The following is a 14,867-nucleotide window of genomic DNA, read 5'->3' on the forward strand; positions in this document are numbered from 1 at the left end:
CATAAGTAAAATGTTACTGATATTGTTACTATTTTTTACTGGATATTTTCCTGTGATTAAATTACAAAGTCATATTCATAAATGTTGCTGAATAATATTCTCAAATGTTGTTCAAAGACATTTGTATTGTAATGTTGTATTGTTTTCTTCCTTGTAGAAACTAAATATAAAGGACATGCTCTTGCATTACTTAAAGAATGTGAACTCCAAGAATATGACGGGTATGTTGTTTACATACTAATAGCTCTTTAAGTGATTTAGCACTGCTTACTGGAAGCTATCTAGAATGTTGGAAAACTGCATTATTATTAGTATTTAAAAAAAATCTACATACATACATATAGTTATTTATTTATTTAACATTGTTGTTTGCTGGGTCTCGTACACTAATTTTACAATGTTGATAATAAACCAGTTGTATATGTATAGTAGAGAAAGCCATAAAGAGACCTCATGTCGCTGGCTCCCAGTGAATAGATGGGCTGCATTCTCACCATACCCAGGGCCGGATTAACCATAGGGCTAACTGGGCTACAGCCCAGGGGCCTATGGCATCCAGGGGGCCCTTGAAAGTGCTCAGCAGCAGTATTGATCGGTCGGGGGCAATTGTATTTTTATGATATGAAACTCTGACTGACCAGTGCTGCCGAGTCCTGTGGCGCCTTACAAATAAAAGATAATGATAATGATAAATTTATGACGATATATGCGATGACAGGATGAAGCGACTGGTATATGCTGGGAAATTGGGCTAGGTTATTTGTTTATAGTTTTATATTGTACACAGTTGGCTGTTTTATATCATAGGCTATATGGAAATTGTGTTCCTGGATAATGGATGGGCTGTATTATATGCTGGACATTTGGAGGGTGTATTATATGCTGTAGCATGTTACAACAAGATACATGTATGAAGTACTGAGTGTCATGCTCTTGATACAGGGATAATCACTGACTGGTATTGGCACTACTAACCTGGGAGGCGCGAAATATAATGCACTTTGCTGCGTGAGGTGCACAGGTCATGGTTCTCCCAGATAGTAACCAGCGCAGTGAAAGTGTAATGGTCAGACAGTCCGGGTCAGAGCCAGCGGTAGCGCAGTACAACAAAGGTAACCAGCAGAATGGTGGGGGACGGGAAGAGAGGTATAAAACGATATCCAGGAGAGTAGTCAGGAACCAGTATAGCAAGAAATAATAAGGTAACACAGGAACACTGAGGAAGTAAACCAATACTCTGGTACCCTGCTGGCACCAGAGTGAGGTTTAAATACAGCCAAATGAAAGCTGATAGGCGGAGGTTCCGGCGATTAGAGCAGCTGATTGCCGACGGAGGAATAGAGCTGACGTCCCGTCCCGTTGGCTAGCAACAGGACGCGAGACACTGCACATGCGCGCGCAGCGCCCTCAGCCCGGAAGGACGTCCCGTTGCCTAGCAACGAGACGCGAGCGTGCAGCAGGAGAAGGCGATCGTCTCCGGCACCTCTGTGGGGTGCGAAGGCGGCGCCTGACACTGTGAATTCATTTACAGTAACGTGTGGTATGCAGCTCAGGGGTTGCTGGTTACTGTCCTATTTGCTACTTCAGTATTTTAAATCTGAAGTGCAGTCTGAATATATATATAAATAATCTATTTATATGCTAAGAAGATTTTTAATGCTGTAAAAGCCTAAATGATGACATTAAATATTAAATATGGACAAAGGGTGGTGTTGAGAAAAAATAAATATAATGTGCACAAAAAAAGATTCTCATATAAGTATTCAATGCTACATTACTTATTTTCAAGGTGGACATTTAAACATTAGTTCAATATCAATAAATGTACTTTAATTAAAACAAACACAAATAAATAAAGTAAACATTTGTATTGATCTAATGTTTACATGCCTACCTTACAAATAATTAATGGCGCATTGAGTGCTCATATGAGAATCTTTTCCTGTGTATATTTGTTCAGAGAATATAATGAGTTATTTGCTAGTTATTATAACTCAGCCTACGGTACACTATGGGGGACTGTTCTAAAAGCTGGTGCCAAGGTAAACTGTTACTAAAAAAAAGTTTTGTTTGTGTTAAGTCACATTTTCATCTTGTTTTTTGGGGGCATGCTTTGTTTTTTATGGTGTTGCCTTTCCAAGCGTTCATATAATGTGATAACTGTGCCAAGCAAATTCAGTTTATAGAATAAAGTTGAAAAAGAAGGTCATAATAACATTAAATAATCCCAGCAAAAAAACAGTTAATGTGTAAATTTATGAATTTTTCCATAATTACGCTCCTTATTAGACAGAGTGTATCATTGTTTTCTTTTGTGCAGAATTTGCAAAAGTATGGTTTGTCCTCTCAGCTAAACTAGTGTCCTTTTTATTATTTTATATTTACATATTGCTGACGATGTTTGCAGAATCTATGTACGAATAGGCAAAAAGTATAATAATATAATGATTAAGTGAAAACTTGCAATAAAGGAGAAATTAATGTGCAGTAACTACACTTTGCACTCGAGTTCTTTGTTGGCATTTATATATGCTACAGTTGCCTATTTTGTGCTAATTAGCTGTAAAAGATGCTATGGCACGAATGGGCTGCTGAACTGTTTCCCCCAGGATGCTTAGGGTCATAGACAAGTCTAAGATCTGTCGTTAACTATGCAATTATGATGAGTCTGTCCCCTGGAAGTGTAGGCTGAACAAATGGTAATTTTACAGCAGGTAAGTGATTTATTCTTCCATGATAAGATTAATTCAAATATTATAATAATCCAAATATCCAAAACGTACACTGATAAAGATGTGCCCAAGAAGAAAACGTAGTTACAGGTTTGTGTTGGAGATGTCAAAAAGCGTCTCACACAAAACCAGTCCACCTCCATGGTACTTATTATTATTATTATTACTATTATTTGCTCATGAATGCTGCTGGCAACTTTGAAATTGACACCAAACGAACACTTGTCAGAAAGGGATGTTCACTAACATTATTTTTGGTTATATTCGGTGACGGGTGCTGTCTTTTGTTCAGTGAATTGACTAGTAACTGCCAGACTCTGACGAATGCATGACTGACCTTGCTTCTGGATTTTGCCTTTCATTAACCTTGGCTTCCTACACCTAATCACTGTTAGCTATACTGTACCCTCTTGGTCTCCTACTAGGTCCTGGCCACTCCCTCAAATACCCTGAAGTTAATGAGCCCCCCTTTACTATGGGTTAAGTTCATGTGGCCACTGAGTATTTATGAACATATAGGGGCCGATTCAATTCTGCCGCAAATAACGTTTCGTTAAAAGTATTAACTTTTATACGGTAATTTTAACCTGGACTCCAGTAAAAATCCAGCGTTGAAATTACCGTATTAAGGGTAGTTATTCAGATTTACTGTAATAATGGTAATACTGCTTACGCCGTGTTATTCGTGGCAGAATTGAATCGCCCCCATAGTGTTCTACAAGTAAAGGGTAGCTAAAGGTGAAGATTATCTGACGATTATCTGAGTCTAATTATCTTACGAGTGCATCTACTAGACTTTAAGAATGTGAGTTAAATGCCTAATTTTACCATATTTATGTGTCCTTATAAAGTATAGGATCATCATCAGCTATTCATATAGCGCCACTAATTCTGCAGCGCTGTACAGAGAACTCACTCACATCAGACCCTGTCACATTGGAGCTTACAGTCTAAATTCCCTAACACACACACACACAGACACACACACACAGACACACACACACACACACACACACACACACACACACACACACACACACAGACAGAGAGAGAGAGAGAGACTAAGGTCAATTTGATAGCAGCTAATTAACCTGCTAGTATGTTTTTGGCGTGTGGGAGGAAACTGGAGAACCCGGAGAAAATCTATGCAAACACAGGGAGAACATGCAAACTCCACACAGATGAGGCCATGATCGGGAATTGAACTCATGACCCCAGTGCTGTGAGGCAGAAATGCTAACCACTAGGTAATGTGAAGCAGTCAATCATAGACACAGTCCATATTATGGGTAATAAATAGTTCCTGACTAGAAATGGAAATCTAATAAGCAATATATATTTTAATATGTACAAATATATTTGTGCTGCAACTTACTGTGGAAAACGGAAAGAAGTCAGATTGTACCAAATGTGGTTACCTCAAAACTTAAAAGAGCACCTTTATTATTATCTCACAATTGATGGTGTCTTCCTCAACCACCCAAATAGAGTTTCTTACACACAATGGCCTCATTTATAGTTTATCGCAGTTACACCCTCAATCTACGCATAAAAATTCTACTACAAAAAAATTCCATGTTTACGAGTATTAAGTATTGAATTTATTGCGTCACAAGTATCTTAAGTTACGTCCAACTCAAAGCACAGCAGCATTTCTGCGTCAGGTGTACAAATACATAACATCTCGCAGTCTACATCCTGCGATATTACCAGCATCTCAACATATTGCTGCTTATGCATGTAATAACTCTGTATGTTATTCTGGCCAGAATTGATCATTGTGATGTCACAGTGATACTTATTACATATAATTTTAACACACCTGCAATCACACATCTTCATGCGCCCTAGAACCTAACACAACAATTTTTGTATTTACCTTTAGAGTATCATTATATAGGTTCTACTTAGTGGTTGCACTTACATCCAGTAGAGATACATATAATTACGCTCAACAATAACAGTGTTAGTAGTTTTCTATAAATAATGGCATTATAATGGAAACTACTGAGGAGGAAAGGGATCTAGGAGTCACTATTTCAGGTGACATAAAGGCAGGTAAGCAATGTAACAAAGCAATGAGGAAGGCAAGTCAGATGCTTGTTTGCATAGGGAGAGGAATCAGTAGCAGAAAGAAGTAATAATGCCACTGTATAGGTCATTGATACGACCTCATCTAGAATACTGTGTTCAATTCTGGAAGCCATATCTCCAGAAGGATATTAATACATTAGAGACTGTACAAAGAAGGGCAACTAAAATGGTGCATGGTCTACAGCACAAAACTTACCCGGAAAGACTAAAAGATCTTAATCTGTATAGTTTGGAGCAGAGAAGGGAAAGTGGGGAGGTAGAAACATTCAAATATATCAAGGGTGTTAACAAGGTACAGGAGGGAAACATTCTTCAAAGGAATTAAAAGGAAGAGACGTATTAAAACACGAGGACAAAAAGTCCAGTTAGGTTAGTGGATAAGTGGAATAGCCTCTCATCAGAGGAGGTAGATGCTAATACAGTAGAGCAGTTTATTTAGATAGTGTCATGACATATTGTGCAGTGCTGTACAGAGAAGATGAAGTCATTCACATCAGTCTCCGGAGCTTACAACCTAAATTCTTTCCCACACACAAACTAGGGTTCATTTTTGTCAGAAGCCAATTAACCGTAGAAGCCGGAGCACTCTGCCTCTCTGCTATCTCCTCCTGGATGTCCTCTCGATTCCTCAAACTTAACCTTGCCAAAACTGAGCTCATAGTTTTTCCTCCCTCTCATACCTCATCCCCTTCTGACCTCTCCATCACTGTCGACAACACCTCTAGCTCCCCTGTCCCCCAACTTCGCTGCCTCGGTGTCATCCTCGACTCCTCTCTCTCCTTTGGCCCCCACATCCTCTCTCTTGCTAAATCCTGCCGCTTCCAGCTGCGTAACATCGCTCGCATTCGGCCCTTCCTCTCCCAAGATGCCACCAAATGCCTTATCCACTCTCTGATCATCTCCCGCCTGGACTACTGCAACCTCCTCCTCACTGGCCTCCCCCACTCTCATCTCGATCCCCTTCGACCTGTTTTTAACGCTGCCGCTAGGATTATTTTCCTTTCTCGCCGCTCCTCTTCTGTCTCCCCCCTCTACCTAGCCCTTCACTGGCTCCCATTCCCTTTTAGAATCCTCTTTAAGCTCCTCACACTCACCTACAAGGCCCTCGCCAACTCCACTGCGCCCTACATCTCCACCCTCCTCTCTATTCATGATCCATCCCGCCCTCTCCGTTCTGCCTCTGACCGCCGCCTCTCTTCCCCCCTTATAACCTCCTCCCACGCGCGTATCCAAGACTTCGCCCGCGCTGCCCCCCTCCACTTGAACAAGCTCCCTCACTCCATCAGAACTTCCCCTAATCTGTCCAGTTTCAAACGGGCCCTAAAACCCACCTTTTTATTAAAGCCTTTCTGTCTCCCACTTAACTTCCTACCTTATCTTCTGCCTCCGTCCCCCTACTCTCCCTCTCTCCCCTGCGTCTCTCTGTCTGTCCACCCCTCCCCTTAGATTGCACGCTCCTCTGAGCAGGGCCATCTCTCCTCCTGTTTCCACCACTTCTAACTCTGCTCTCCAGCTACTTAGCCCTCCTCCTCGAGGGTCCTCCACCCCACGTCCACTCTCACTCCCTCCTCCCCCCTGGGGGTCTCCCTGTCTTCCGCGCCCTCCTTCTTGGGTTCCGTCATTTGCGGATCCTCCCTCCCCCTTCCCCGTCCTCTCTAGCTGTGCATTGAGCTTACTGAGTTGCTGTGCTTACTGTTTACTGTACTGTGCTGTCTCCCATTGTATTGTAATTTGTTTGTCTCTGTACGGCGCTGCGGACGCCTTGTGGCGCCTTATAAATAAAAATTAATAATAATAATAACTCAGAGGAAACCCATGTAAACGTGTTGAGAATATACAAACTGTACACTCATACTACAGCACTTTTAAAAGTTGAAAATAGATGTAATAAATTATATTTTATATATTTTGTTTTCTGCTTAGTATGATATATATTTTTTCCATTGCAGTTGTTCCCCCCCTTTAAAAATCCAGTGGAATATTCTTAGCTGCAATAGTCCAAATATAAATGTCTATCAACTGCATATAATTCAGCCACTAATGACTTAAGTAGTATCAGCTGGAGAGGTCTATACACAACCAGCCAATCAGAAGCAATTAGTCTTCATCATCTTTGGGTATACTTGTACCATCCCTCCAGCACACTAAAGAGATACGCCTACTAAAAGGCAAATCTGCAGATACGTCCACATTTAATTACTGGACTAGAACAAATCTTGCTCGCCCCATTTCCGCCTCTCCAGGCATAAGGAGACACAAGTCAGCAATACGAGAATACTATATAGGGATGTATAGGTACACATTTTCTAGTGCGCATACGTAGTATCCCAAAAAGACGTACATCCAACTCTAAATGGACCTCATAATCTGGTATTACATTTAACCCAAAAACCTCATTCATATGGAAAGTATCTATGCAGTCAGGGCCGGATTAACCATGGGGCTAACTGGGCTACAGCCCAGGGGCCTATGGCATCCAGGGGGCCCTTGAAAGTGCTCAGCAGCAGTATTGATCGGTCGGGGGCGGGTGCTGCTGAGCACTTTCACTGCGATCCTTCTCCGGCGAGCTGTAGTCTCCTTACTGAGGAGATATCGTGAGTCTCACTCTCACGAGATCTTCTCAGTGAAGAGCGTACAGCGCGCCGGAGAAGGAGGTAAGTGCCGGAGGGGGGAAGGGGGGGGGCAGCTCGGATCACGGGGGAGGGGCCCTCACGGGGGAATGGAGGCCCCCTTAGCCCAGGGGCCTCCATTCCCTTAATCCGGCCCTGTATGCAGTATATATGCAGAATTTTATACTTTTACATCACCTTGTCCCAAGAGTTGTCTAAGAAGGGCCCTTTCAAGCAGACTAAAAACATATTAGGATGTATTTACTAAGCAATTAGCTTTCATCTGATGCAAGCTTTACAATCAACTTACGTGTATCATTTTGTTGCTATGGTATAGTGCAGATTGTGTACCAATATGCAGTGTAAATAAATTAGACCTATGGATCTAAAATAACTAACAATCCTGGAACTGGTGGAAAATGTGATCAAGCAATGAACCAGCCATTTACATTCTGAGTCTGAATGACTGGATCTGCTTCTATAATCAGGGTCACTGTCAGACGTTTGTAAGGATCAGTCGTGTTGGGCATCTGAGAGATCGCCATTGGTAAAGAGGTCTGGCAGGATGAGTCCAGATAGTGCCAGGCCTCCCTTCCACCTCATTATTCATAGGGGATTAGCATCCAAGTGCTGTCAGATACTTTAGAATGATATATTACGGTGCTTTGATTTGTTAATAGTGCAAAATAGGAAACTCTATATAAAGTTTCCTGTCCGACACTATTAATTAATCAATTAGATTGATGTAACTGAAAGCTTCCAGTGTCTCTTCTTCTACGAGTAACAAGCATGCAAACATTTACCCATGTTGGATCTTTTTGGGACTTATTTACTCCCCTATTGGTCTAGTAATTTATAAACTGTATGCCTTACTGGTCTTTTCAAACAAGGACTTTATACCTTTTATTATATACATTGCCATTCTGTACGATTTTATCCATGTATTTGATGCTTAATCAATTATGCCGTCTATGGAAAATTATCGTCATAAATAATGTTTTACTTTACTACTTATTTTCTTACTATTATTCTGATAGGGAGTATATTTTGCATACTAGAAACTACAGTTCTATTGTTCACTACTCTCCAGATGAGAAGTCTGCTTTAAAAAGTACCCAGAACCAGATTAATTGTCTGCTTTATATACTAACCAGCAGCACTGTACAGAGGGAGAACAACCAGACAGTACATGGTATAACAGTACAATACAGTAAACAAATAACACTGCAACTCTCAAAACAGCTACTGAAGAGCAAGGGGTATATTTAGCACAGGCTGTGCCCATTGGTGTGGGTGCAACTAACAGGTGTAGAGCCACTTGAAAGAGGTGCAAAGACAATGGAGGACTGGAGTCAATGGGCAGAGAGCCCAAGAAGGAGGTGCACAGTGTAGCTGGTGAGCAAATGTTCTATGTAATGAGAACAGGATGGAAGAGGGCCGCACTCACTAGAGATTAGAATATAAAGGGAAAGGGGAGACAAAGGGTTGATACTTGGGGGTGAGCCAATGTAAGGGAATCTGAGGGCAAGAAGCAAGATTGGGAGAGATGGAGGTTGAAAGAGGGTGAGGTATACTACATGTTGATATGGTTAAGTGGAGGACTGGTATTCTTTTCTAAACAGGTGGGTCTTCATGGACAATTTGAGAGAGACAGGCTAGGGGTTAGTCTGATAGAGAGAGGGAGATCATTCCAGTGATTAGAGGTGGGACAGCACGGGAGAAATCTTGAATGAGGGAATGAGATGTGGTTACCAGAGGGGAGGAAAGGTCATTGGCCGACTGGAGAGGGCGGGAGGGGATTATATATTTAGATGAGATTGGAGATGTATGGAGCAGTGAAGCTGGAGAGGGCCTTGTACATGAGGGTGAGGAGTTTAAAGAGGATTTTGTAGGGGACAGGGAGCCAATGTAAGGTTTGGCAGAGAGGGGAGGCAGATGTGGAGTGGCGATAGATAAGTTTAGTTGCAGCAGTAAGTGTAGATTGAAGAGGAGCTGTATGAGAGCGGGGGAGGCCAGTAAGGAGAAAGTTGCAGTAGTCAAGACGAGAAATGATCAGTGAGTGAATAAAAGTTTTGGTGTTATCCTGGAAGAGGAAGGGTCTGATACAGGCAATAATGTGGAGCTGAAAGAGACAGGATTGGGCAAGACATTGAATGCGGGTGGTGAAAGAGAGAGGAGGAATCAAGAATGACACTCAGGCAGTGTAGTTAGGGAACAGAGGAGACAGTGGTTTTGTGAGGAATAAGACAATATCTACTCTCCCATACATATGCACACACATATCTGTATCTTCCCACTGTAGGTGTGTCTGCAAAGTTATATTAGTGAGTCCATAATGTATATTACTCTATTGTCTACAACGCTGGTGCACAATGAGCACCCAGCAGAGACATTTTTAGCAGAGCACATGGGTGGACCAGGGACAGAAATGCTACAGTGGTATTTCTGTCCCAGGCAGGGGCGGATCTAGAAAATTGCTATACCCGAGGCGATTTAGGGGGGGTGATTTAGGCCTCGCCCCCTTTCTGACATCTAAGGCTGCCGGCGGCTGCACACTGATTGTGTTTAAAACACAATCAGAGCAGCGGGGCAGCACACTGTCACTGCCGAACGGACCTGCACATACTGTGCAGCCGTCGGCAACAAGTGCCTGCTAGGGGGGGGGGGGGGGGGGGGCGATTGCCCCGATTGCCCCCCCCCCCCCCCGGATCCACCACTGGTCCCAGGTATTCCTTTTTCTGTCTCTCTCTGTGCGATGTCATCTGATGAGGAAGTGAAAGTGTGTTACTACAGAACTGGGTGAGGGATGTGTTGCTACAGAGGTGAGACAGGCCAAATATGTTACAGGGTAGGGACACATCCACTACATGGGTTGACCAAACCCCTCTGGTGCACAAACGTTTTGTGCTGCCATTAGGACTGTGTATCAATGCTGAAAGGAATGGCTTAACTGAAATATGACATATGTGCAAAGATGTTCCTCTGTTCCTGTAGTAGATTCTACCTATTTTTCAGGTTTAATTAGGTTAAGTTATGCTGCTGCCCCTTTAAATAAGTACTATCACACAACGCGGCCCTCTAAGCAAAAAAAGGTGTGCATCCCTGGTCTGCAACATGTTATAATGACTACCTAATAACACAAGTAAATATGTGCTAGACGTTTGTTAACTTTAGAAATATAAATAAAAATGTATTTGAATATCTTTATTCTATATAATTTGCTTTTTACTGCAGGAAATGAGCACAAATTGTACAATGAGTGCAAAGCGTATGTGTATAATATGGGTATAATATCTTACCATGTTTTTCATGGATGTTTTTACATACTTTGTGCATTTATAACACTAATCTAAAACATCAGTATATTTAATATTCCTTTTTTTAAAAAAAATAATGCTATTTAGTATATAATATGTATTTCCAAATAACATGGCATATAAATGATACCTCAGTGGAGAAGCAATCAAAACTAAATTTTACTTTCAAATGTCTGCTAGTAATTACTTTTCTTGCATATTAATGAGAATTAACAACATCTTAAATTATGACTTTATTTATGTCAAATGTTTATGGCTTCCCAGCTCTCCATAATTTATAGAAAGGCCGCAGAATATTATTATGACAGATTACGGAATGGGCTTTAGATCACTTGAAAGTATGATGAGATAAAAGAATTATTAGTTTAAAATACTGCGCTTTTCTCCAAGTTTGGCACTTTTTATTAAACCGATCAGTTTTATTTGTCATTTTAAAAATGACGCTTCCACTACACTGGTAATATTTTACATATGTAAATATGTGTCTGTCATATATATTTCCAGTTCCTGTGCTTTCATAAATCTCAGCTGTATATTGCTAAAAAATGCTGAGAAAATGAATATATCTTTATACTATATTCTACAGAATCGTTTGTGTTGGCGGTGATGGAACGGTCAGTGAAGTTGCTCATGGTCTTCTTCTCAGAGCCCAAATGGATGCTGGGAAAAATATAAATGCCAGTTTCAAGCCTGTCAGGGCATCACTGCCGCTTGGTATAATACCAGCAGGTGAGCGTATTTGTCCCTTATAAAACACATGTGTTGTTATAATTCAAGCTTTTGTATATATTTCACATAAGCAAAAAAGAAAGCACTAGGAAATTGCAAACAAGATGGTAAACCAGACAACCACAGAGCGGAACCAGAAGTAAATTGTGCATCCCAGCCGCAACCCTACAATTCTAACTAACGCGTTTCACACAGTCATATGCTTCATTAGTGGATTACGGATATATTCATTCATAGGCCATTATATACAAAGACAATGAACATCTTCAGCTACAAGCTAAACAACTGCGGCCCAATGCTTAGCACAAAGAGCCATGACACCTATATAATAACAATACAATAACAGATAACAGATAACCGTAATTGGCGCAAAACAAATATTCTCTGATTTAGGATGTTTATTTTCCATATATGAGCGCACTCCCATTCTTATCATCTATTAGCACTACTATAATGATACAAGTACTGTACGAGTGGTGGGTAAGTCTTTGGAGATGGAAGCACCGTTCTCTCACTGAAATTTTGTGCCACCTTTAGTGTCTGCACGTCCCTGATGATAAATGAATATGAGCCACTCACATAGTAAAGTCTTCTTTTCTCTTCCTTTTCTGGCAGCAAGCCTTCTGTCACTGCTAATTGATTCCCAGAGATTGTGCACATAGCGCATTAATTCCACACATGCTCAGAAGAAAGAAGGAGAGAAAAAGGATTGCAATCCATGAGCATTACCTTCTTATTATTTCATGAAAAAATTAAGAACTATCACTCTGGCACATACAAAGTGATAGTATAAAAACAAATGTAACTAATTACAATTATCCCCTACTGAGGGGGCTGCACAACTCTGTGCATGTCTAGGATTGGGTAAAAGTGTCTCTCAAGCACACTGGAGACGGCCTAATCACTGGGGTTTGTGTAGCATGAAAACACTTATGATTGGTCCGTGATGACAGGCTTAATTTTATCAGTATTTATATAGACTTATATTTAATAGTACAAATAGTTTTTTATACAGAAATATATATATATATATATATATATATATATATATATATATATATATATGCATAATGCACTACAGGGCGGATTTATTCAGTGCAAGGTCCCGTAGGTGTGATGTGCGGCTGCGCACACTAATGGTTAATACGGTAGAGAAATCTCTGCTCAATTCTGCTCACACCTCTATGAGCGGAAATTTCAACTAGAACTGAGATGCGCCACGTGAGGCTCCTACAGGACCTTGCACTGAATGAGATTCCCCCCCTGTGTATTTGACGAATATGTAAACTCATAGAATTAGTAATGGCAGATGCCAACAGATTATAGCCCCCTGATCATATCTGGGTTTGTAAAATTAGTAACCCCATAATATAAATTGAAATTAATTAAAAACACGAGATTGCAGCTGGAATGCACAATCTATATCCAGTTTCCCATGTGTTTAAAATATACACCAGTTTTATTTTTGCTTGTAATATTTTTATAATTTACACTAATGGGCACATTATCCAATATAGTAAGCGATTGTTTCAAAATAATTAACAATATTATGCTTTCACCACTAACTAAAACTATTCATAATCTAGTCAACATTTCTTTAAAAAGGTTATTGCTCAAAATATCAATTATATAAAAAAAAATTCCATTAGTATATAACACATTTATAAGGGTGCTTCAGAAATTAGATTATGCTTGAAAAAATTAGCAGTAGAATAATTAATTCAGGTTTTGTAGAGTTATATTAATTTTTGCTTGTGGTCATCTGACCTTCACATGTCATTATAAATGTTTTGAATTTAGTCGCATGTTATAGAGATGGAAAGTCTCCAACATTTTAGACCGTGCGGTCACTGAAGAATTTTTTTAAATCAATAAATGAGCCCAGAAATAAATAGCTTAAATGTTTATAGAACCCATAGGGGGGAATTCAATTGACAGCGTTACTTGTGAGAATAACATGGCCTACGCACTATTACAGTTACTACAGTAATGGTAGGCATTATTACCATTAGTACGGTAATTTCAACTCTGAATTTCGCCAAAGAGCCGCGAGCCGAAGTTCACCTTAAAATTATCGTACTAACGGTAATAGCACGTGGGCCGCGTTATTCTCACGAGTAACGCTGGCAATTGAATTCCCCCCATAGTTTGTCATAGCCCAGACATGTCTTCACCATAGATGTTATTACTATATTACTGCTATTCCATTATGAAATTATAAAATATTGGGATTATCATTATTTAAAGGCACACTAACCCTATTTTTCTTTTCCATTGTAATTTATTAACAGGAATATTAAGAGATGAATAAATAATATGGCAGGTTTTTATGTTTGAGATTCTTTAAAGATTACTAACTGTTTACAGAGTTTACCTGCCATTTTTCATCAACTAATACCCTAATCTTATTCCAGAACGCAATTATCATCCATAATATATATAGTCTACTCACAATACAACACACCTCAATGACACAATATAATGACGGCGGAGCGTGGGCGGGTTAGATAAATGTTGCACGTAGCCTGCACAGAGATACCATGATCTATGTCTGTTACATTGTAGGCTGCCTTCTGGTGTAATCGCTCATTAATAATATTGAGTTCTTTCTGCTTACAACTTTGTTGTTGTAGGAATTGAAATTAAAACCATAAACTATTGTAGCAATCTCTGCTATCAATTAATGTCAGTCAATCAGGTGACAATATGCCTTTGCTTAAAAAAAAATTAAAATACCCCTTTGTTATTAATAAAAAGAATAAAATAAAATAATGTGTCCTGTAAAGGCCATGTAATGTGTGGTATAAGGAATCAAAGACTGTCCAGTCACTTATTGCTAATGCATGAACATATGGCAAGGCCTGAAGACACTGTGTTGGCTATCTCCATTGGCATTTGTTGCTGTGGAATCCATAGATAAGCAGCCAGACAGGCTCCAAAAAGGCATAAGCATCAGTAAAATGTATAACTACTCTATATATATATATATATATATATATATATATATATATACATTATAAAGTGTGCAGATTGTACTAGAACATCAGTGACTTTATAATTAATGAAGATAATAAAATATTTCCATGGGGCTGGTCCAGACAGAACGCTAGAGTGTTGGTTATATCTTCATGAGAATTTTAGACATGCTTGAATGGCAGCTCATTACATCACATTTGCCTCTTTGGCGTAGGAGACATTAACAGCCTTATGAATATTCATGTCATCTAGTTAATTAACTTAATTGTTCTCAGAAAGTGCTTCTTCATCCAAGGACGTTCTTTCTTTCTGTCTTGCAATTGCCTGTTGGCACCATGATCCCTGCTTGCTGTCTGCACTATTTCTTTTCTTGAATGAAAAATATCTGTGTTAGCATTACACACGCTGTG

The 14,867-nt window shown here is 39.9% G+C and overlaps 1 protein-coding gene across 1 annotated transcript in view; it reads left to right on the forward strand.

Moving 5' to 3' along the window:
• CERKL (CERK like autophagy regulator) overlaps nucleotides 1-14,867 on the forward strand; it is a 106,314-nt gene that overhangs the window by 74,601 nt on the left and 16,846 nt on the right. The window contains exons 4-5 of the mRNA XM_075180503.1: nucleotides 158-221; nucleotides 11,339-11,481. Of these exons, the coding sequence (XP_075036604.1) occupies nucleotides 158-221; nucleotides 11,339-11,481 (207 nt within the window). The remainder of the gene's footprint in view (nucleotides 1-157; nucleotides 222-11,338; nucleotides 11,482-14,867) is intronic.

The sequence above is a fragment of the Mixophyes fleayi genome, chromosome 7, assembly GCF_038048845.1.
Source record: "Mixophyes fleayi isolate aMixFle1 chromosome 7, aMixFle1.hap1, whole genome shotgun sequence".
Taxonomy (NCBI): domain Eukaryota; kingdom Metazoa; phylum Chordata; class Amphibia; order Anura; family Limnodynastidae; genus Mixophyes; species Mixophyes fleayi.